The sequence below is a fragment of the Cavia porcellus genome, unplaced genomic scaffold (assembly GCF_034190915.1).
Source record: "Cavia porcellus strain 051 isolate PalLab524CR breed Dunkin Hartley unplaced genomic scaffold, mCavPor4.1 scaffold_2, whole genome shotgun sequence".
In the NCBI taxonomy this organism is placed as follows: domain Eukaryota; kingdom Metazoa; phylum Chordata; class Mammalia; order Rodentia; family Caviidae; genus Cavia; species Cavia porcellus.
Window position 1 is genome coordinate 95,162,124 of NW_026947485.1, and position 25,050 is coordinate 95,187,173.

Sequence of the window (25,050 nt, forward strand, 5' to 3'; positions counted from 1 at the left end):
TCTTTTTAATAGGACATGGAGATATGGCCATTTAACAATTCCACATTATGCTATTGACTGCTTTCTTTCCCTGTTCCAGGAGGAGCCCTGGGCCTGTCTCAGCCACCTTGCCTTTGGTCCCTGAGGATGCTCGAAGAGTCCCTTCCGATGAGGCCAAAAATGCAAGAAGGCTAGAAAGGTCAGTGAACTTCACCACCCTTGGGAGACTGGGGTACTCTTCTTAGACACAGACATGCAATGTTTTACAAAGAAGAGTAGTCTTGGGGCTGGGGATTTAGCTCAGCGGCATAAGCGCCTGCCTTGAAGCAGGCAGTCGTGAGTTCGATCCCTGGTACCGATAAAAACGAAAGAGACAAAAAAAAAAAAAAGAAGAAGAAGAGTAGTCTTTAACCTGACTTCTTAAATAGGAAAGAGGAAATAGCCATTTCCCATCCTATACACAGGCAAAGCAGGACCTGACATGACTCAATGTGTCACTGTAAAAAAGGACTGAGTTGCTTTTGTACCTAACTTTATTATCTTTAAAAAAACAAAACACCTTTATTGAGATGCAATTCACACAGCATATAATTTACTCACTTAAAGTGTATGTATAGGCTGGAGATGTGGCTCAGTGGCAGAGCTCTTGCCTTGCATGCACAAGGCTCTGGATTCAAATCCCAATCCCACAGACACACACCAAAAAGAAATGTCTAATTCAGTGACCTTTAGTGTACTTAGAATTATGCAACTTTGGCTACAATCAATTTCAGAATATTTCCATCCTTCCAAAAGACAGCTTGCAGTCTTAGACAGCACGTTTTGCCCCTGCTCCATACCCTCAGTCCCCGGCACTCACTAATCTAGCTGGTTGCCTGTGGAGGCAAATGGGACTTAATCTCTGAAGCAGAAATGGCTCATCACCACCAGCAGCTGCATGCCACAGAGATCGGAAGATTAGGAGCATGGAGGACAGATGTAACTGTCACACCCAGACCTTCAGGAGACCACTTGCAGCGGGGAGGGGCTTTCCTAAGTGAAACACCACCTGTGGTCCCTCTGAAGCTGCTGCTTAAGTTTCATCTTCCTGTGAATTTAGCAGACATCCACACTGTGAATAAGTTTGCAGTATCCCTGGACTTCCAGCTCTCTATCTCCTCTTTCTTTCTCTCTCTCTGTTTCTCTATCTCTTTCTGACTCTAAATTAGTACCTGTGTCTCCTGCTAACTAACAGCTGCAGGCGTTTTACAAATGATTTGATTTCCATTTTGCACATGCTGGAAGAATGCATGGTCACCTGTTTTTCGAGTCTGAACACTTCCTCTGACTCCCAGCTGCCTTTGCTGCCCCACAATTGTGACTCTCGTGATTCTGGGCCAGCACGGATGCAGCCTTGCCGCCCAGACAGATGCAAACTAATCTGCATTTGACACCCCTTTCTGCCACTGCCTTAGTGAACTATTTCCTGCAGCCCTTGCTGGTATGTACTTTTTACATTCCCAGTTATAGCATAGGAAAAATATCTGCCTACCTAGGGAAACTCCGCCGTTCCACAAATGACTACATCAGCTTATTTTCCAGCCTGAGTGGGTGTTTTAGCACCTTCTTGGGTCACACATAGAGTAGCCCCATAAACACGTTGAAGCTCAGTGTATTAATCATTTAAAATGTTAAAATAATTTCCCAAATTGCATTAGAAATGATCACTTTTCTAGCATGTGTGTAAAGGACAGAAGAGTATGAAAAGGACAAAAATCCACAATCATACCACCTAACAATTACTGCTACTTAGTATCTTAGTGTCGTTTTACCCACTGGTTTTTTTTCTCTTGAAATATTCAGCCATTTTTTCCCCTGCCACCAAACTCTTTACAGAGTAAGTATAGTGGGTCATGCTATGGCCAGCATTGTGTAACTGGTTGTGGATTTGTAAGTTTGGATAGTATTTGTGTTCATTTCACTCCTATAGAGACTTCTTAAAAATCAATTTTTATGTTCATTAGTGCATATTTACAATATATAATGGTTACATTCATCGTGGGAAGCTGCTATCTGTACAAAACACATCTTAATTTGCAAAGTTTTACATGTTCTGGAACCGCATGGTCCAGTACAGCTGTGGCTGGCCACACGTGGATGGAGATATGTATGGGGTGAGTGTAAGATACAGATGAGATGTTAAAGAATTAGAAGGAAATAAGGCATGGGAAACACATCATTCATCATTTTATACTGATTATATGTGAAATAGTCACATTTTGTATATACTGGGTTAAAGGCATTTATTGAAATTAGTTTCATTTATGTCTTTTTTGAATTTTTAATGCAGCCCCCAAATGTTTAAAATTACACATTGGCCTTGGCATCCACAACGTGCATTCTATAGAGATCATTTGGTGGCAGCAGTTGCTTTTCTGTGTGAGTGGTTCTTGGGGACAAGGCCTTTGGCTCTCTCTGCTCCATGGCTGAGGCCCCCAGGAAAATCTCCGACTAGCCTCTGCCCAACAGCCTGCCAGGTTGTTGGCACACCTTCGGCCCCTCTTCCTTGAGCATTACAATAGGGGTAGCACCTGGGCAAATAGGCCAAAAATTCCATCTGTGTTTAGGGGCAATCAAAGTTCTCCGGAAGGGTGCAGACCAGCTCTGCACAATAGGAATTTGACGGAAGCTACAGAGGTAATCTTAAATTTTCTAAGCCAAATTAAAAACCTAAACAGAAATAGGTAAAATTAACGATATACTTTATTGGACATGATATACCAAAATATTACCATTTCAACACGAACTTGATATAAAATTACTAAGGTGATACGCTGCAATCTTATTTTCTCATAGTCTTTAAAATCTGATATGCATGTTATATTTGAAGTACATCTCAATTTGCACCAGCCATGTTTTGGGCACTTAGTAGACAAATGTGGCAAGTAGCTACCCTCTTGGACACCCCAAGATTGGACCACTGATCCAGAAGGCCACACCTTTCCCAGGTGACCCCAAAGTCCCCATATCTCCAGCAAGCTTGTTCCTCAATTTAACACAGTTGGTGGAACGCGTCTTTATTTGGAGAGGGACTCAGCACTGTACTTCTTTGTGGTGAACACACTAACCACAAGGGAGCCACGCAAGTGGACTGAACAGGTCTCAGAGAAAATTCATACTGTGGTCACAGGGTGCATGCACTGGGATCAGGTGTTGCACATGAACACCAAATTCAGCAGCTTCCTGGAGGAGGTTGGGTGTCAAAGGACATGGCCAGCAGCTGGACTGATAAAATTCAAGGCCAGAGCTTTGAATTTTGCTCCTTAGTGGTTATATATGTAACCTCAGTTTTCTTATCTGTAGAATGGAAAGGACAACAAGTTTCCTTGCCTTGTTAAACTGCAACAAGGGCTAACTGAGATCACCGATTTCCACATTCTGGTGCTTAGTAGGTATTAGGTTTCTAGACATTTTGCAGTGGGTTTTCCTTGTAAGTAAACTCCACGATTGTATCTGTCTTCAGTATGGAGTCTGTTTCTGGGATCTCGTCTGTGTGCCTGACACTGAGACACCAACCTGTCTATTTGCCTTTTCTAACATGGAATTCTTTGCCTACTAAAATATTTGAACGATCGAGGAGAGAGAATACTTTCCTCCCTGCTGCTGCTGGGCAACCCACAGTGAGCTGCTGCAAATTAAACATTCTGGAGATAGTATTTTACTATGATATGTGGTGCCTCTTTCTTTGTGTATCCCACTGTATTGTATTTCACCATCAACAATGTTGTAAATTGCCAGGAGAGAAGTACCTCAATCCAAAGTTTTCATTCCTTTGTGGATTAGGAGGTGATTGCTTCTATGGAATCTACTGAACTCTGAATGCCTGTTGACTTGAGTGGAACTGATAGTACACATGAGGTGCAGTATCTGAGAAATGTCTCTTTTGCTATATTGGGCAGGATAGTTTGATAACGCAGTCTCATACAAAGCAGTGTGAAGATACTTTGTTCCCAAATTAGGAAGCTCATTACGCCCTGCTGGTACATGGGTAGCCTATGGTTTTGTGTCCCTCCAGCCACCGTCTCACATCCTGAGGAGCAAGCGCAGACTGACAGTCTGTGAGGTATTTGGTTACCGTATGTACTTTTCCCCGGGAAGGACTTGGGGGGAAGCATGGCCTCACTGTGCCGTGAAGGAGTTTGAGTTGATCTTCACCTTTGTAGGCTATCTTCCTTGTTGGTGGAAAGTCTGGGATTTGCATTTTGATAATACATCACTAAAGGCAGCTCTGATAAGTGACACGTGTCATTCTGAGTCAATCTTGGATGATACTTTGCTTGTTTTCGCCGAGCATTGCTTTACTACCAAAAGTTGTCTAAGTGATGTTAACTCAAAGCCTATGTGCTTGTATGTACCTTTTTTTTCCCCTTTCTTTTTTGTCTTTTTGAAATATGTTTTCACTATGCAGTTCAAGCTGGGCTTGAACTCACTTTATAACCCAAACTGACCTTGAACTTGTGTGATCCTCCTGCCTCAGCCTCCCAAATACTAGGATTATGCTGAACGTTAATTTACAGGGTCCCCGCCCCCTGCAATTGGCATAATGGTTGTAAAAGAATCACATTCCATAGTGCATTTTAGGAGGATTAAATTGTTCTCAGATGCTTAGGGTCTTTGCGTAGACCCAGGCTAAATCATAAAGGGCATTTGGATTGAAAAGTTGAGAGAACAGAGAGGGACAGTTGGCCTCTTGCCGAGGAAGCCCTGGCCACCCTGAAAGCCACATGGGAAAGGCTTCCCCTTCTCCCTCCCACCCCATCTTCCCACTCAGTCTCTGGTTTTTCCTTCTCTCGTCATTTCCTTCTAAAATTTACCAAGATGACATCGTGTTTTCAAGTTTAAGAATAAGGTTAGAGGATGACTACAACTGTATAAATTAAGAAAAAGAAAAAAAAATCTTCCAACACAGTTTTCTTAGCAGGTGAAACCTTAGCAACAGCTCCCTCCCAAGAGCCTCCTGGGTTTGCCTCGTAGCACGGGTTTTCACTGTGTGTGAGGCTGTTGGGGAAGACAGAGCCTTTCACAGCTCTTCAGTATCTTACTGACTGGCTACCCTGGATAAGCTGCCTAACTGCCCCAGCTTCAGCTTTCATATCCACAAGAGAGGAAAATCACTGGTAGGGTTGGGGTTACATTTGGGATGTTTCCAGAGCTTCCAATATGCTGCCTGGTGCATGATCAAATGTGGCAAAAATTAGCCACCCCTGCTCCTTGCGCCTCTGTCTGTTCCACGGGGATTCCCCAAACTTGCTGGTCTGCAAGGTGCTCTCACACGGAACGAGGTCACAGATTCGATCATGCTCAGAACACTGAGAACTGCAAAAGAGGTGAATATCTTCTTGTCAACAGCTTCAATCATTGTGAACCATGCAATATAAAATTCAAAGGGCCCTTTGACACGAAGCCTTTATGTCCTGAAACTTTCATGTTTCATAATTAAAATATCCTGAGAAGTGAATCTGTCATCTGGAAAAGTGCCAAGACTCTTTGGAAATCCAGTTTATGAGGCTCTCTGCTTGGCGGCAGGGGGGTTAGTTCCCTGCCTGCAGGCGGTGGGAATAGGAACACTGCCATCTTGGCTTCTAGCTCTTCTGGATTTATAAGCTTCTTTGTCCTGTGGTCTCTGTCTACTCTGTACCTAGACCCAGGGCTGACAAAAGTCACTCTTGCCACTGGGAAATCCAGGGTTAGATTTAGGGCAAGGTGATGATTTCCCACATTGAATGTGTCCAGACTGACCCAGCTCCTCCTCCAGACTCCCTTTGTTACTGTCACCAGGGAAAAGCGCTTACATTTAGCTTGTACTTGGCCTTGTTTCAGTAGCAATGTTTGGCAAATAGAAATTGTGCACTCTACTTGGTTAGAACTAGAAGGAAACTTGTAGGAAGCTTCTTGTAGGACCCCACTTTTTGGAGGCGGTACTGAGCCTCAAATGGGGAAGAGACTGGGGAGCCAACTAGCCACAAAGCTTGAGATGGATTCTGGCCCTCTTGACAATGCGTTCCCTCGGGGCCTGGGCTCAGCCTGCCAAAGCCAGTCACCCCAACTCTGCTTCTAGACTTTTGAGAGAGGACCACACCACTCTGTGGTTGGACAAGAACAGGACTGGAAATCAACAGAGCTCAAGGTTCAGCTTAGGCTGGCTCTGTGTATGGGATCTGCTGCTACCCTCTCTGGGCCTGTTTACCCATGGGGACACAGTGCAGTTTACATGCAGTTAAAATGAGCTGAGCCACTTTATTGAGAGCTCCTGACACAATAATGATTATATGTTTCTTTCATACACTTCTTCATTGGGGTCAAATTATTTTCATATTCACTTTGTATTTCATTCCCACTTTAACCCTTAGGTAGGTGCTCTTTGTGTTCATCTTTCCCAACTGAGAAATGACAGCTTTGACAGTGACATGGCCAGAGACCTAATAATAGAGCTAGGATTGGAGCTTCTCTTCTGGAAAACTCCTCAGACCTAAAGTTCATGTTTAGATCCCTGATTATTGACCTATCTTGAGAGGTTATTTTCTAATGCAGGGCTGTCATTTGACATTTTCTACAATAATAGAAATATGTCATATTGGCACTGTCCAATACAGTAGCCACTGGCTTCATACAATTACTGAGCACCTGAAATGAGGCAGAGGCCATGGAGAACCTGATTAGTAATTTTATTTAATTTTGTCTGACTAAAATTAAAATAGAAACAGCCACATGAGGAGAGTGGTTTTGGTATGGATCAGCCCAGCTAGAAACCATAGCACAGTGATGGTGAACCTTTTAGAGACCCAAAGCTCAAACTACAACCCAAACCTGCTTACTTATTTCAAAGTACCAACACTGCAATTAAATCTGAATTCTGAGGTTTTAGCTTAGAAAAAACAACTCCTGCTTTAAAATCTTTTGTCGTAAAAACCTGATAATAGAGCTTTCAGTGATACAAACAACTTTTTATTGGGAAGTAAAAGTTTGCATGTGGCATGCTTTTGCAGTTAATGTGATCTTTGCTATTGTATTTATGCTGATAATTCATCAAAGCTTGGCTCATACTTCCTTAGTTTGAGAGCAGTATATGCAGCACTCAGGTCATCTTTAGTCTGTTTCTTGTGTCAGATTTGATGTAATTCCAAGCTGAAAACAGCTGCTCACAAGCATAAAATGACACAACCAAAGTAAAAATGCAATCCCAAGTGCTTCCACTGACTTTCAATTACTTGGCAGAGAATCCCATACTTTAAGGATTTCATTTTCAGGACTGTGGACTGTGCTATCCTTTGTCATTCTTTCATACTCTGTCTTCTCTGTCTTCTCAAATGTTGCACACAGGATATATAATCTATTTTTCCAGATAGAGCTTTCTTGAAATTCCAATAGCTCCATTTCCAGATTTCCAAAATCTAACCTATGTAAGCAGGAAAAATTCAGTTCTTCAAATTTGGCTTTATCTGGAGAAGTAAGAAAACTCAGGCGTGTCTCTGTCTCATGGAATTGTAAAAATCTATTACTAAATTTCTGCTTTGCAGTGGCTACAATGCTAAAAAAAATTTCTTGTAGCTTTCCTGACAACTTGTAGGATTGTCTCCAAATGTTGCAAAAGTTTCTAAATGCATTTTTAGATTTGGGAAATATTTCAGCTGCCCATATTCACATTCTTTTTCAAAAACCTGAGGTTTCTCTCACGTTTTGATATCATGAGACATCCTTTTTTGCTGTTTTCCCTACACCTTGCAGTGCTTTATTCAGTACATTGCAGTATAGTGTAAAACCTGTAAAAAACAAAACAAAACATGAGGTTGTTAATCCAGGCTGTATGGGGCGGGGGATTTAGCTCAGCGGCATAAGCATCTGGCTTGCAAGCAGGTGGTTGTGAGTTCGATCCCCGGTACGGATTTAAAAATATATATATATATCCAGGCTGTGTAAATGAGCTTTGGATATTCCTGCCCTTTTTCAGACATAAACAGTCTAATTTCATTCAAGCAGGATGAAATCTCTCCAGGACTCCTCCTCTGCTCAGCCACCAGACATGATTGTAAAGCATTGTACCATGTCTCAACCTTATCAAGAAGTGCTTGAAGAGCTGGAGGTTTAGCTCAGCGGTGTAAGTGCATGCTTGGCAAGCATGAGGTTGTGAGTTTAATCCCTGATGCACAAAAAAATAAAAAGCTTGAAACTGTTGAAAATAGAGCACCAGCCATGATATAATTCATCATTTTTGTGACATCTTTGAGGATATCATCTAATTTTTTGCTGCTTTTACTGGCAAAGAGAACTTCTTTATGTATAATACCGTGAAATTGAGTAACTGGATGTTGTGATTCTTTAACAAAGAATGGTATAAAGCCGGATGTTTCTCCCACCATGCAAGGTTCCTCGTCTCTAGTAATTGAAACCACTTTTCTGGACTTACACCTTGTGACAAAAAACATTCCATCACAGCTTCATAGACATCAATCCGGTGTGTTCTTCCAGGAAATGATACCAGTTTCACCAGCTCTTCTCTCGTGTCACCAACTGCATAGTGCAAAATTACTACTGTCCTTGCACGATCATTTATATCTGTGCTTTCATTCAAGCACGTGGAGTCACAGGCTGCCTTTTGTAAGTCAGTGATGATCTGCTGACTAATATCACTCACCACATGCAGGCCATGGTCTTTAACAGTATTTCTGCTAATGTAGCTCAGAAATGCATGCATAATTTTACCCTCATTTGAAAAATCATGAAAGAAGGGACTCACTCCCAGACAACATCGCCATTTTGATAAAACCCCCATCAGAGAGGGGCTTATCGTGTTTTGCTGTGCACAGTGAAATTTGAAAACTGGTAGCTGTCAGATGATTTTTTTTTTTTTTTTTTTTTTTTTTTTTTGGTGCCAGGGATCAAACTCACAACCTCACATTTGCCAAGCAGCCACTTACACCGCTGAGCTAAACCCCCGGCCTCCAGATGATTTGCAAACCCTAAGACACTAGGAATGATATTTCCTCAGTTTCCCTCTGAGGAACTCTTTCCTTTCAGTTTCACCATGTTTAGCCACACTTCTTTGCTTGGTGTCAATGTGCCATCTGATACCTGCTGTGTGACACACAACAGTTCCATTACACAGAACACAGAATGCTTTCCCATTGCATTCAGTCACTTCCATGTGACTCTGTCCACACTTCTTGGTATGATCTTCCACTATCTGTTTTCAGTTTTGCTTTTTTTGGTGTAGTCATTTTCTGGTGTTCAAGGCTTGTAGTTTAGAGAAACACAAAATTGAAAAAAAAATGAAGTAGCCAATACAAATGTACATCTATATAAAAATTAGCAAACACTATTAGTTAACACTGGAGAACTGGATATTCCCTGAATCAGCAACCTATCGCAGTTATTCTCAGCTGGCGTTCCTCTTGGATTTGTGGACTACCAGAGCAAGAGGACAGTGGTCTACTAACCACTTGCCTTTAGCCTATTCTCTGAAAGTCATCATCTGACTTTCCTACCTTGTCGGGGCTTCTGCTAAAATCACAACTTGGCTCATGTGCTGACAGACAGACCTTTGCATTCTCACTGCAGTATGAATGCAATTGTTTGCCTCCAATGTCATAGTGTCTTCCCAACTATATAACAGATTAACCTTCCTTGTCAGGGTCAGAGTGGATTCCGTGTGGAACCCTAGAAGTTTCCCAGGTGCCTCCTGGTGCTCAGTAATTATGAGATTCCTCCTTGCCAAGCCTCAACAGTCTGGCTCCACAAGCGGGGAAGCCAAGTGGTTGTGGATTTTTTTTTTTATTGTAGTTTTTCTTTCCTTTTGTCCCCTTCTCTTGTGACATCCTTTACCCTTCCCCTCTTCTCTTCCCTCTCCCCTTCTCCTCCCTCCACGGTCCTGGGGATTTTGCACAGGGTCTTGCATGTGTGCTTTGAGCTACACTCTTGGTCCTAGGTGACTGTGTCTTTAGAGTGGAATCAGATGCACATTCATGGCACTATGCCCAGTGACTAGGGCCAGCTGGAGGTATCTTTTCTGCACTGAGTCAAAGAAAGGGGTGTCTCTCTCTCTGTTGCCGGTTTCCACCTTGCTGTTTGCAAAGAAAATGCATCCCAAATCACCAGGTTAACATGCTCACCTACCTTTCCCTAAGCCATGCTTATAAAGGAAGGCCCAGGCCATCTACTAACACATCTGGATGTGTCCTTTCTGCACATCCCTTGATGATTGCATCTGTAGGAGTCCTTTTGCAAGCCTGAGAGGGAGCCAAAATGGGCACCTTCTTGGCCTGAGAAACTGGAAGGGTGGCAAGGGGCTTAACTTATGGTATCAGCAGGCCCCAGCTTGAAGGATCTTGGGCTTGCCTTTCCCTTCTTTTTTACTGCCTGTTGTGTTGGCTGGTCTTAAATATTTAAGTGGCTTTCTGAGCCAGTTATAGGCTGTGGGAGTGTTTCTCCATTTCAAGAAGGCACTGGAACAGGTCTCATTACTGATACTCTAAATCCCCTTTCTTTTTGCAAGACTAGAAGGAAGGGGCTGTGGAATAAAGTTCCAGGGAAGGAGTGCATCCATCCTGCCAGTGGGCAGAGTAGGCCAAGAGAGGAAACCAATGCACAGCAGGCTTGGGTCAGCATGGAGTTTTCACAGCAGGAGGACCTGAGGGAAAGAGAGCAGGGTGTTGCAGCTGCCACAGGTGAGTGGGAACAGTTGGGAGAGGAGGCCCCAGGCATAAGACTGAACAGGAAATTGGGCTGGAGTCCCAGCTTGTACTCTTGGGTTGTGATGGGTGATTACAAAATTGCACCAGTCCTTGGTGTCTGTGTGAATGGAGCTGACTTTCAGGTGAATGGGCTGACATTATCTTCTGAGGGCAAAAGAGGTTGAAATTGAGATAGATGAGGTCAAACACAGCGTGCTACAGAAAGCTGACTCACAGTAAATGGTGACTGTGTTTATGAAAGAGGGAGAGCCATCATATCACATCCCAGAGCTGTGGGCATTGTGCACCAGGCCTGGTGCTCAGAAGAGGGGACCCAGTTCTCTCCCAGTAGAGAAGCACTGAGCTGGGCATGAGAAATGTACTGGGAAGTGGCTTTTCCACCAGGAAGAGCTTCGGGATAAATGATCAGGTGGTCAAGCAGGTGAACATGCTCCAGGTGAGTGATGGTGTGGCTTGTTAATGCCAGCCCAGGATCAGAAAGCTCCTGAGGAATCAGGTTGTTCAAGGTACCCGTCATCTTGCTCACCCTTCACCTGCCTGGCCCTGAGTGACCTCTGATGTAGGATCAGAAAGTTAGATTCCAAATCTTAAATTCTGGGTCTAGACATGTTTGCTGGATATGTATTTGTAGCCATTTAAATATACAGCGGGTGTCAGTCTCTGGCCAAGAGGACAAGCTGCACTTTTCTCTCTTGGGAATGTTAGTCCTGAGGCAGGGCTCCTGTTTACCAGCATCTGATACTGTGCATGACGCACAGTAGGCACTCCCCAAGTGTCCACTGAATAATTAAACATAAATAGCTATCAGGTGAGTTCCAGGGTTTCTGTTCTAGAAAACAAGGTCAGGGAGGACTTCAGAGGCAGACAGCTAGATACAATTTTTGCTTCTTCTGTTAGACTATTTAACCCTGAGCTCTTTAGTCACTTGGAACCTCAGTTTCCTTGCCTAAAAATAGATGTAATGCTAGAGTCCATCCCCCAGAGCTACTATGGAGATTATATAAAAATGATAGGTGTAAAGAGTCTTTGCATGACCTTCAGCAGATAGCAGAGGGTTTTTATGATTATGATTATCATCATCATCATCACTTGAATGGTAATGCTATTATTAAAATGGATGAGTGGTAAAGATTTGGGCTTTTACACAATGGCTGTTATGGTTTATGTCGGTGGCCCCCAGGCCTCACATGTTTGCATTGTGCATTTGTGATTGGTTCATTGTCTAGCGATTGGATTAATGACATCAGTGCTACACTCACCTAGGGGTGGAGCCAGCATACAATGTAATGGCTGGAAGAAAGGGTGTCTCTCTCTCTCTTGCTGGTTTCCACCTTGCTGTTTGCAGCCATCCTGAACTGCGGCCCTGCCATGCCACCCTGCCTTGGAGCCAACTGAATATCAACTAAAACCTCCCAAAACTGTAAGAAATAAACCTTTCCTTTCCCAAATTTGGGCATCAGGTATTTTTATCTCAGTGACGAGTAAAAAATAACTATGACGATGGCCAACTGAAATTTGTTGAAGTTCATGACTATCTACTTTGGATTCTTTGGAATGTGCCAGGACCCTCGAAAGCCCTCCCTTCCTATAGGCTGCCACCACCAACAAGGGTGGCCTTGGTGTTGCAATTCTGTATCGGATGCAAGGTCAAACCACCTAGCACACATGGGAAATGCATTCTCTTTCCTTGTGGAAAGCAGGGTTTGGGGTTAGCCTCTTGCCAAGAATGGCTGGGAAAGGCTGAAAGCTAACATTAGTGGTGGAGTGCAAACGCCTGCGTGGGTGAGCTGACTGCATCACTGGGAAGTCAGCACCGAGAGTATCTCAGGGTCAGAATGCCTTGACTATTTTGGAAAGATGTTTGGAGCTGGTAGCCTATGCCAAGCCTACTACAAACATAGGCAGGTTGGAAAGTTGTCTGGCTCTGCCTGCCTGCCTGCCTGCCAAATACCATAGCATAATTGCTGGAAGAGGAGACCCTTTGTGGCAGGTGGCCAAGCAGCTGGTATCTAAATATGCATGGCCAGAGTTGGCAGACATGGAGAAAGTGGGGGAGGGTGGGATTGCCAGCCCTGGGCTTGAGGTCAACTGTAGGCCAGATTACCTTTCTAGGTCACAGAAGAGGATATCTGGGTAGATGTTCTGTGGCTAGGTAGCAGGCATGTTGGCCTTTGAAACAGAAGCCACCCCAAGCCTGGCTCAGCCATTCACTGTCATGTAATGTCAGAACCAGAAGGGTCTCGAATTTTCAATTTCTTCATTTTACAAATGAGAGATGAGACAGAAAGTGAGAGAGAGAGAGAGAGAGAGAGAGAGAGAGAGAGAGAGAGAGAAGAGAGAGAAAGACAGAGAAAGAGAGAGAAAGAGAGACACAAAGAGAGTAAGAGAATGAACTTGAAGGTCACACAGCCTGTCAGTGGCCCCCTGGTTTAATTTAAATTTCAGCTTGAGTTCTCTGCTATAATACAGTTCTCCAGTATTCTTCTCAACAACCCGTAGGCTGCAGTAGGCCCCATAGGCTCAGCACCTTCACCAGGCCCAGGAAATACTGCCAGGAAGTCGGGGTTCCTGATTATTTTCCTGGGGAAGTATTAGTTTAAGGTCATCTCTACCTGGGGTTGTGTCTGAAGAAGTCCTATCTGCAGGCTTGTTCTGGCTTTTTTTTTGGCAAATCAAGTCAGACTGTTGCTTCTGTGTTATGTAGCTGGTTTTCTGTGCTGCATCTGAGAACATTTTCTGAAAAACCACTACAAAAATCATTCCAAGATTCTCTAAATCACCACAATGAGAGGGATGCGCGGGTTGGTGGGGGAGGGCAGCCTCACAGTTCAATGGCAGAACATTCTGCTGAAACCTGAGCTTCTCCCCTTTCTGGCCCATGTGCCTGTGTGAGCAGTCTGTGGAGGAAACCTCAGAGGACACAATGGCCTGGTTCAGGTTTCTTCCCAAACAGTTGGGCTGTGAAGCCTTGCGAGATAAAATGCTCTTAATGATCACTGCAGGATTTGGTTTGGGTTTTGCCTAAAGATGAGAAGTTTATCTGTTACAAACCACCAGTCTCCCTGTGGAACTGATGTTTATACCTTTTTATCTGGCTCATGTTTTATCTTTGGTGAAGAGAATTTTGTAAAAGTAGAATATGGAAATAGCCCCCAGTGGGAGAAACATTTGCTTTCAGAAACTTCCTTTGCATTTTGCAAAGGGTTAGTACAAATAGGCAAGCTGCTGTTTTTTCTTGGCTCTGATAGAGACTATTTTATGCCTTCTGAAATTTTTTCTCTATGGGTAAAGCAATGTGAAGAAAATGTGTAAGTGTGGAGCAGGCCCAGACTTTAAAAGCATTGGGAACAGGAGGTCCTCAGGGGCTCAGAGATTATAGCTGGAATCACAAATCCTTGTCTCTGGGTGACTCCTCTTCCTGCTTTGCCATTTCCCCTACTAGTGGCCCTGAAGAGACAGTAGGGGCTCAGATAGTGTTTTTGAAGACTTTTCAACCCTCTGATTCTCCAAGAATCCTTGCCCAGTGAGAATCCTTCTGTATACCAAGCTAAAAGCTGGTGTTCAGTGGAAGATTGCCCCCTTGTACTGATAGTACAGAGATCCAAGAGGAACACCAGTTGAGATCACTGCCATGGATTGTTGATTTGGAGAGTATCCAATCTTTAGTGTTAACTGTGTTAGTTATTTTTAGTATAGACATAGATTTGTATTGGAAACGTCTCTTTTTTTTTTTCTTTCAATTTCGTGTTTCTGTAGAGTATAAGTCTTGAACACCAGAAAATGATTATACAAAAAAAAAAAAAAAAGAAGAAGAAGAGTGAAAGATCACACCAAGAGGTCTGCACAGAACAATTGGGAGTGACTCCATGCATTGGGAAAGCATTATATATTCTGTGTAATTAAAGTGTTAAGTGTTGTAGGTCAGATGTCAGGTAGCACTTTGACACCAAGTACACAAGTGTTGCCATACTTGGTGAAACTGAAAAGGGTTTCTTGAAGAGCAATTGAGGAAACATCATTCCTAGTGTCTTAGTTTTTTCAAACTAGTTCTTTTTAAAACAAATCAGCTTTCAAATTTCACTGTACATAGCAAAACACGATAAGCCCCTCTCTAATGGGGATTTTATCAAATTGGCCATGTTGCCTGAGAGTGAGTCCCTTTTTAATGATTTCCCAAACAAGGATAGAATTATGCAATGCATCTCTGAGATGCCTCTTAGCAGATATATTGTTTTTTTTTTTTTGTACCAGAGATCAAACTCTCAACCACACCTTGTAAGGCAGGTGTTTATGCCACTGAGCTAAATCCCCATCCCTAGCAGATATACTGTTAAACATCAAGTCCAGCACATGGCAAGTGATGTTAGCAGATCATCACCAGCTTACAAAAGGCAGCCTGTGACTCCATGAGTTTGTATGAAAACACAGATAGAAATGATCATGCAAGGAGAGCAGTGATTTTGCACTTGCTGTTGGTGATATCATAAGAGTTGGTAAATCTTGCACTTAAGTTTTAAGTCTGTAAGCTAGAGCCTGCTCTGTTGCTGTGTTGCTTTCACCCTTCTAGGGTCTCAGTTTGGATTCTAGCATTACAACAGCAGAAGTTCTCTATAAACTGGTGTTTATTTCTTTTTTTCCTCTTCTAACGAGCCTCTTCTAACAAAATCATATGTGAAATCCAAAGATATGAAATCTAGAGGTTGACCAGCTTTGGTTGCAGGTACTGTGGGTATCTGCAGGTACTCCTAGACAGCCTTTAAAATAACTCAGAAACTCCAGGACTCTGGAAAAGACAGCACAACATCTATTGCATGAGGGCATTGCTGAAACCATTCATGCAGGCTGTGTTGCTACAGAGGCCACAGCCGTTTCTAAGACCCAAGAAATCAATCCTTAGGACTGTAAAAGATTCAGTCATGCATACAATTTCTAAGACATATTCTTGCATTCAATGATTTAGTCTTCCACACATTCCATAAGCATGCACTTGCTTTCTTGTGTGCTAGATTATGTTGCTGCCCTGACTTGAAGCAGGAGACAGTAATGCACCCATAGCTTCACGTTTATTCAGGCAACATTCTTGGATCTACCTAGGATCAGAGCTGTGTGGGTTGGCAGAGAGCTTCTGATATGGATGCATGTCTGTCACATGGCAAGATTTGAAACTTAAACACTTGTGATGTTGGGAACCCTTGAATTCATCTTCAAATGGAAAGCAAGAATAAAGACGGCTTTTAAATATTCTTGAACATGGCTCTGCCTGATGGCAGCAGCCCAAGACCATTGCACGTTCTCAGCTTTGGGACATATTAAGAGACAGAGGTACTTGGTCCAATTTCCTCAGATAGATTTCTTCTTCTTCTGTGATGAATGAATGGCCCCAAACTCCAGAGACACTCGTAAATGTAAATTTCAAGATGCTTCCTTAAAATCCTTTAGAAAGGAGATTAAATCACAGTAATAACAGATTCCTACTATGCAAGTTTCCTGTTGCTGCTGTAATAAATTACCATTAAATTAGTGGTTTAGACAACACTAATTTTCTGATAGCTCTGTAGGTGAACTCTCTAACATGTATCTCACTGGGTTAAATTCAAGGTTTCAGCTGGTTCATGTTCCTTGTTGGAAGCTCTAGAGGGGAAAAAAACCCATTTCCTTGCTTTTCCCAGCCCACAGTCTTGGGCTGCCCATATTTCTTGGCTCAGGGCTCCATTCTCTCAGTTTAAGTCAGCATCTTTAAAAATCTCTCACGCCTGCTTCCACCACCACACTGTTCCACCTTTTTAGGACTTTGTTCTTACAATGATCTCATCAGGGATAATCCAGGATAACCTTTAAAGTCAGATGATTAGTGAGTTTAATACCATCCACAACCTTAATTCCTCTTTGCCTCATTCACTTAGCATATTCACAGACTCGCAGGACATTCTCTGGAGGCCTTTATTTTGCCATCAACATCTAACCTAGCTGTAAGCATCAGAGTACAGCAGTACTTTCCTATGTCATGAGTGGCACTTGTCACCTGGAGTGGGAGTGTTGCCCAGGAAAGGGGTGCTCTTCCAGTTTGCTTTAGTTTTTTGCCTATTCGGAGTGCTCAGGATTAGAAGGTGGGAGATGGCTGTGTTTTTACCATAAATGGGTATGACTTGGGAGCATGGTACAAGAACACCAGAGACAGGCATTCCAGGCCTCACTTCACCAACAACTGATACTTAAAACAGTAGCCTATTGGGATCTCACTTAGTGCATGTGTGCAATGGACACAATAATACTCTACTAATAAGCTCGTGATAAGCATGAACACAAAGAATCTATTTAAATTGCCCTCAGAATATCTCTTTATCTGTTACACAGAGATATGTATTTCTACCTATCTGTCTTACCTATCTGTCCATCCTTTGTGGGAGTAACTTACAAGAATTCTACAGCGAATCCTTATTTTGGGGCCTCAATCCTCAGACATCTGTTTCTTTAAGAGAAGGAAAGGAAGTATTGAGTCACTTGTCAGCTCCTTGCCCTTTGGTCCTTGAGTACATAAAATATAGCAGTGCTTTCTTTGATACTAAACTTAATATAGGAAGCCTGGCATCCGCATATAGCCACAAGTTCTTCCCAGCAGGGCTCTAGTTGCAGAAATTTCCAGAGAAAAGGTGATCCACAATTCTGTGGGCAGGTAAGCCCCATGTGGTTCTGGGTGTGTGGTGGACATTAATGAAGGAGTTAATTTCTTACACTGTAAGGGGGAGAAAAACACCCAGACTCATAAGCCAATAGGAACACAGGAGCTCCTCAGAAATATGGCAGCGGTAAGTGATCCGGATTTAGCTTCTCCTGCTTCAGGGGCTGCCACGGCCAAAAATTGTGTGCTAAGTAGCTGAGGCTAAGTAAGCTCCCTTAGGCAGATGAAAGAAGGACCAGAATTTTGTGCCGGGACCAAGCAAGGCACAGCCTCACCTTCAGCTTCTTTCAGAGTCTGCCGGGGTAGCACGCAGGCAGTTCTCCCGCGGAGGACGTGTGGGCCGGGGAGCGGTGCCACTCGGCTCGTATACTCCTCGGCCTTTTCGGTCATTTCGCGTGATTTCGCGTGCCGATGCCTTCCCCGTGTTGCTACACACAGCGCAAAGTGCGGTGGAAAACCTAAGAACAGTAACAAGTTGTCATAAGCCACGACTCCTGGAAAAAGTGCTCAGGCCCGTTAGGAGCGGCGGCCAGGGAGTGGGTGCGCTTCCGCGTGGCCCCTCCGTGCGCCTCGGCGCGCCGCGGGCCGGCCCTGCGCATTCCTGGTCGGGGAGGAGAGCGCGGCGGGCGCCCTTGCGAGCAGCTGGCTGCGCGCTGGCCCGGCTCGGAGCGCCCAGAGCTGGGGGAGGAGCCTGGCCCGGCCGCCGCTCTCTCCCAGTCATTGGCCATTTGTGCTGCAACTTTCCCGAGTCCTTGGGGGAGCCGTGCCGTTGCCCCGGGAAAGTTTGCGTCCCCGGGCCCGATCCGGACGTGGAGGTTTTGTGCAACGCGCCGCGCCAGTTTCAGAAAACTCTGCGGCTCTGGGACTCTTTGGAAGTTGAGTGCCTGAAGGGCAGAAGGCTCCGTGAGGGCCGTCCCGGCTCTCCTCCCGCGGGTAAGTGCGCCGCGGCCACGGAGAGGCAGGCAGGCGTGCGCCGGAGGCAGGGGGGAGACCCGCTTCCCCCCGACCTTGGCTTCCAAACAAAGGCGCGCTAGAAGTGGTAGCGTAGCTCATTTCAGTTTTCCTCAAGAGACTGGTAAAGGACAGAAAAGTGGCTAAATTACACGTTATGTCCCCTGCTGGCAGAGGAGTCTGTTTGCGGGAGAAGCGGCTGGCTGAGAGCGTCTGTCCCTCAGACTCGTACCTCGGGTGGATGAGCATGGGGTCAGTACCACGGGCGAGGTGCTCGCCAGTGGCTGGGATCCCCGCCTGCGATTGGAGACCCCGCCTGGTTTGAGGTCTCCGCCCACAAACGGCCTTGCGCCATCCCTCCTGGACTCCCCCCCCCCACCTCGTGCAGCACCCCCCCCCCCCGGGGTCTCGTGGGAGCACCTCTGGTGGCCAGAGCTGCGCACGGGTTAGCCACAAAATTCTGCACTCGATTGCCTCCGAGTTTGGGACTTTTAAATTCTCCAATAGTTGCGTCAGCGGAGCCGAGCGCTCTTCGGGGCTCCGTGTAACACGTGACCGGGCCAAGCTTCCCCTTGGCGTCCTCTGCTCCCGCCGGCAGCCCGCAGCGGCGCTGGATTTCGGAGTTAGGGCGGCTTCAGAAGTACTGTGGTTCGCTGCTGCAGGCTCACAATGCCTAATGAATGCCGTTGCTTGTATGCGGTCCCTGCAATCTTGTTACAGTCCTCAGGGTTTGTCTTTCCTTAAAATGGCTTAGCCACCGTTATCATTGTTACCTTCTAGCTTTGTTAAATACCTGAAGGAGACCTGACGTATACCTGTGGAGGGGAAATAGAAGGAGCCTATGAAAAGAGCAGGGGGCTGAAGGGGCTTGGTTGGTGCTGAGGGTGGCCACTGTACAGTATGAGCACCTGTAAACTGTCCTAGTTCTTTCTGTGCCAGTGCATCGAAAATCAAGGAGCCTAGGGCAGTCTCCTATCGGTTTTGGCCACAGGAAAAACCTGTCTTCCGTTACCGGACAGAGAACTCATACCATTCCCGTATCTCTGATTCCCTATCTAGGCCACATGTCAAAATTCATTTCTGTTTTATTTGGAAATGTCTGGCCAAGGCTCTGATTCCAGGCTGGGTTTCTTTTCTTTCTTTCTTTTTTTTTTTTTCATCTATTCAGATCCATATGTAGATTTCAGAGTTGAATCTTTACCAGTGCTTTTAGAGTTGAGAGTCAGTGGAACTTGGAAGAAAAGTCGTTGTGAGTTGCACAGCGAATGACCTCCCAGGGTGCCTGGCTGATCTGGGGCCAAGTGGCAGGGCCCCTTGAGAATGGGGCCAGTTGTGCTGGGCCAGCAAATGGAAGGGCGTGGATTCCCCCGGGGCTCCTTCCCACAGGCCCTCCTCTGCCCTGGGCATTTTCCTCCAAAGAGAGTTGGAGCTGGGAAATAGGCCAGTAGCCGCCCTGGTTTATGTGGATACCACAAGTTCACCCAGGAGAGCCTCTTCCTTGATTCTGCATCATTCATTGTTCCTTATGAAGAACTATGGCCTGACCTCTGGAGTGTGGGACCCATGCTTACGGCCTGCTTCATATTACAATTATTTATACTACTGGTTCTGAAAACCTGCGGGTCAAATGCCACTGCTCTGTGAAACCTAGATAGAAGCAGCCTCCTGGCCCTGTTTACCTCCTCCTTTTGTCTTTCTAGTGCTTGACCATTTAGAATATTTCAGCTGGAGGGAAATGTCAGGGTCTCATTTTACAGACAGGAAGAGGGAGGCTCAGAGAAGTTCAGGGTTAGAAGGGGGTGTAGTTCAGGGGTGGAGTTCTTGCCTAGCATAGGTGAGACTCTGGGTTCAATCCCCAGTTGTACAAAAAACAGCAACAAAAACCAAACACAAAATAAGAGCAAAAACAACCAAAGAAAATAAAACTAAATCTTAAAAAAAAAGAAAAGTCTTGGGTGTTGGCCAAGGTCACAAGGTCACAAGGGATTCCAAATATTTAGGACCTTAGATGCCTAACCTGGAGTTCTCTGTGCAGAGTCTCACAGGCAGCCTCTTTGGTTTTATTCAGCTTTGAGTCAGGGTTATTTGTTTGTCGCTTCTATGGAGACAGACACTGACTGCTTGAGGGAGGAGGACCTGTCTGGTTCATAGTATCACTTCACCGGTGACATGGGGTCTGGGGAAGTAAGTGGTTGGTTGAACTGAATAAGACGTAGCCCCTGCCTTCCAGGAGGTTGTGTGTGTGTGTGTGTGTGAGCGTGCGCATGGTATTTGAGCATATAAATACTGGCACTCTGTGGTGGGCGCTAATGCTTCAGGAGGGGATGTTGAATGTATGAGGATGTTTATCATTTTGCCAGTGACCAGGGAGTGCAGTATAGGCATCTCGAGGATATCAGGCATATTATGCATGGGACAATCCTGCACCACCAGGAATTACCTCAGCCAAAATGCAGATAGCATCTTGTGTCAAGAGTTCTGCAAAGGTCTGAGCAATTGAGAGAGAAATTTCTAGTTGGGAGGATGAAGAAAAGGATTTCTGTGCTTGCTAGGCTCCAGGCTGCAGGTCTGGATGAGGTTAAGAAGAGAACAAGGTGGAGTTTGCCTGTATCTGCTCTCCTGGAACTTGCTTCCACAGCCAAAAGCAGATGGTCCTTGAGTAATTGTGGTCTGTGTCTGGCAGATCTTTGTACCTTTGCAAACGGGAGGTGGTTTGGGAAGTTGGTAATAGAGTCATTGACAAATGCTGGCAAGAGGAACACATCTAAGAAAGAAGGCTGCAGAGTTGGGTCTCCTGGTCTGTCTTGTTATAAGCAAGATCTGTGAGATTCATCTTCTTGGCTGAATCCTTTCTGTCTCTCCCCTATTGAGGTTACAGCCTTCGATTTATAACTTCACTAATCATTTCCACAGCAACTCTCTGTGATGACAAAACATCCCAAAGATTTTGAAATCATTTAAGAGAAAGGACAAGCATAAGAACAAAGACCCGGGGAAAGAAAAGTTTGCAAGGCAGTGCCTCTAAAAATAGAGCAGTGGGCAACTGAAATTCTCCCGGGACTGTGGACCACAGGACTGTAATGGAGATTTCATTTCCCTACCTCCCTGTTCTACAGTGTTACAGAGTTTCAGCCTGTTACTTAGCAAATGATTCAGGCCCTTCTATTAAGAGAAAATTCTCAAGATTTATTTCCCCTAGGGTGGGGAGGGGCAGCAAAGGGAAGGTTCAGGATTTGGAGACAAAGATTTTTCTCTTGAGGGCTCTGCCCCACCCCTTACCAGCTGTGTGACCTTGAACAAGTCATGAACCATCTCTGAGTCACTCATTGGTCCTGTTAAGGATATTTTTCCTGTTCCCACTGGCTCACCGAACCATAGACGCCAGTAAAATGACAATGCTTAGAAAACTGGAAAGCACTGTGCAAATCAGAAGTCAGTTGTGTTAATAGTTTTCACCTCATTTTAAATAAAGCCGTTTAGTGGAGCTGGACTGTCTAATACCTCCCGTAGCCTTTTTGTATTATTAGTATTGTTAAATGTAAACAAGGAGACAAATACTGGTGAGTGGAGTCCTCCTTTGTTTAGAAGCTGCTTCTAGATGCTGCTATTGCTGAACTGGTCAGCGAGGTCCAATTTTGTTCATTCTCCCTTGCTTTGCCACCCTCCCTTCCAATGGTTCATTTATACTTTCCCTAGAAAACAAGTAACATTTAAAAAATACAGCATCGGTTCAGTTCTATCCATGGAGCAAACATGAGGAGAAATAGAAAGAAAAAGCAGTTGTTCCATTGGCTCATGTTCTTGGCTATTGGTTCCATTAATTCCTCTCGTTTTGTGGGTGTGTCCATGCGTGGACCTCCCTGTCCCAGGAGCTGTCCCAGGGCTTGCATCACTTAGAGTCTAGCGCTGCTGGCCAGCCTTCTTATCCTGAAGCCCCTTGAGACATGAGGGCTGGTTTCATATCCTGAGCGCCCTCCAGGTAGAGACACATTGCACACTGGGAAGTAATGGTAAGGAGTTGCGTAAGTAGCACCCTTTCCCTTCCTCTTCTTCTTGCCAGGAAACCCCACCTGTTTTTTTTTTCTTTTTGAAGCAAAGTTTCATTATGCAGTTCAGGCTGGCCTTGAACTCACTTGGTAGCCCAGACTGACTTCCAGTTCACAGTCATCCTCTGGCCTCAGCTTCCTGAGTGCAGAGATTACAGATGTGCGCGCCACTATGCCTGACTCCCTCTCCCTCCTATCATTTGGCTTCCTGCTTTGCCATAGAAGAGAAAGGTCAAATGTCACCTCTTAAACCTCCACTGAACTGCCTGTAACCCAACCACCTACCTGGCCCTAGAATCTGTGTTCTAGGCTCCTTATAGCTTCTCGGTTGTGCTGTGGTCTGCCATGTTCTAGGGTCTCTTGATGAGATCCTTCTCACTGCTGTCTGCATCCTCAGTGCTCAAGACTGTGCTGAGTTTCTCCTGGTTCAAGGTCTAAGCCTCAGTGCACTGTGGGGAGAACATATGGAGGTAATTTAGCTGTTTGCGTGATTTTGGAATTAGGGAAAATTGTGACCCTGATAATATACTGAGCATGATATATATATATATATGTATGTATATATATGTATATATGTAAAATTTTGCCTTGTCTATGTAAATACATCTTTTAAGGCAACACCTTGTTGCTTGTATGCCTGTTCTCAGCTTGGGAAAGTTCAAGAACTGTGCTCATTCTGGCCCGAATTAAGTTGTAACTGGACAGATCTGGGATTGCAGCTATTAATATTATTCTATTAATGCTTCTTTCCACGTACTGACATAGTCTTTACCGAATGCCTAGTGTTTATTAAGCATCCTTCCCCTTTCTCTTCTCATTGCCAGGGCACCCTTTTCTCCTACCCTTGGGCTTCTTAGACTAAGGTGTTTCTGTGAATTTTATGCATTTGTTGCTCATATCTCTTTTAACAAGTGTTCAAGTAATGTATTTTAACCTTCATTTTACAGTTCAAAAACTAAGACTCAGACAATTTATTGAGCTTCCCTGGGTTATAAATGACCAGTGAGTAGCAGAGCTACTGAGACCTGTGTCCCGAGACTGGATTTATGTACTGTACTTGCTGTCCATGCCCACCTCTGCCCATGAACTCCTTGGTTTGATTTCTATGCCCAGTGTTCTGGAGAGGCAGGGTGACTGTAGATTTGAAGTATTAAGGAGAAGTAGGCATCTCAGCTAGGATCTTGAGCTGAAGGCCTGGTCCGTTCAGTCTTCGGTGTCCCTTGGCTTTCTGCTGCTTTGATCAGGGGCACAAATCTATTGTCACTCACCTGAACACACAACTTCTTTCAGCACTTAGGCAGGTTTATTTTTCGTTTCTCGAGAACAGTGGTTGAAGGCTCCCTGCCTCATCCTCCTATAATAGCTTCCTCTCTCTGAGCTTGTCATGAAACAGTCCTTATGGTGTAGCAACAGCAGTAGTCTGATTTTAAGGGACTGAGCCAAGATGAGTACTGCCTGCACAAGCTGTCCTTCAGCCAGTCCAGGACGCCGTGCCTCTAGAAGCCTGTGGTTTCAGAGTATTACTAAATTTGGGGGGCTGGGAAGGACCCTAGAGACTAAAGAAGCCAACCCTTACTTGCTGGAGAAGGTGCCTGGAGCCCTGGGTGAGAAGAATTTTCCTGTGGTTAGTGCCATCACAGGGCTATGGCTGGCTGCTCACATCTTTCCAGGGGGAGGCAGCTCTACTCGCCTGCCATGGACCTCATTCTCAATGCATTGTACGTCACTGGGAGAGATACTGTCCTGGGGCCATCAGGTCCTATCAGTCTGAGATCTGAACAGACAGGATGGAGCTCAGCCCAGTGTGGGGTAGAGGGATATGAGTCCATTTCCTGTTGCTAATATTACAGAAACATAGCTGGATAAGTTACAAGGAAGGGGTTGATTTTGACTTATACTTCTATCCAAGGTCGAGGGGCTGCATCTGGTGATGACCTTCTTGCTGGCTGAGTCCCCAGGCATCACATGGCATCATGTGTTGAAAGGCAGGGATCACACGAAAAACGGACTGGCTTTCATATCCACCCAGTCTCAAAATACTGCATTAATCCATTAATTGAATGAATGGATTAATCCATTCATGAGGGCATAGTAACAATTACCTTTTCTAGATTCTACCTCTTAATAACTCATAATGGGGACTGAGTTACAGCATAAGTTTTAGAGGAGACAAATTCTATTCAAGCCCTAGCCTAGAGACTCTGTTCTCTTGTGAGTCACCTTGTGCTGTCACCTTGCTCAAGTTGCTGACAAAGAGCCCCCACTGTCCTTGGCACACAGTAAGTGCTGATTGGTTCCCTTCACTTGTTACCACTTGTATTTTTTTTTCCAGTATTGGGGATGGAACTCAGGGTCTTCACACTAAAACCCCCCTAGCCTCAGCCCTTTGTTTTATTTTTTATTTTGAGACAGGATCTTACGAAGTTGCTTAGGTTCAGCTTGAATTTGCGATTTGTCTGCTGTAACTCCCAATGTGATAGGATTATAGGTGTCTTCTTTTTTTTTTCTTTCTTGGTGGCAGTGGGCTTGAACCTAGGGCCTCAAACAAGCCCTTTACTACTGAGTTACCCTTGCATTCTCCTTAAAAAATTATTTTTAGTCAAGGTCTGGCTAGGACTGGTCTTATGTTTGTGATTCCTCCCACCTCAGCTTCCTCTGTAGCTGGTAT

The 25,050-nt window shown here is 44.8% G+C and overlaps 1 protein-coding gene and 1 long non-coding RNA gene across 15 annotated transcripts in view; one reads left to right on the forward strand and one right to left on the reverse strand.

Moving 5' to 3' along the window:
* Positions 1-25,050, forward strand: part of Tacc2 (transforming acidic coiled-coil containing protein 2) — a 204,824-nt gene that overhangs the window by 65,816 nt on the left and 113,958 nt on the right. For all 14 annotated transcript variants that reach the window (XM_023561546.2, XM_023561550.2, XM_023561554.2 and 11 more), the window contains one exon: positions 80-178. In XM_023561546.2, coding sequence (XP_023417314.1) covers positions 80-178 — 99 coding nt within the window. The remainder of the gene's footprint in view (positions 1-79; positions 179-25,050) is intronic.
* Positions 14,729-18,573, reverse strand: LOC134475227 (uncharacterized). Its single transcript, XR_010046259.1, has 2 exons — positions 18,489-18,573; positions 14,729-17,843 (listed from the first exon to the last, which is right to left on the reverse strand). It is a non-coding gene; the product is annotated as an uncharacterized LOC134475227 (long non-coding RNA).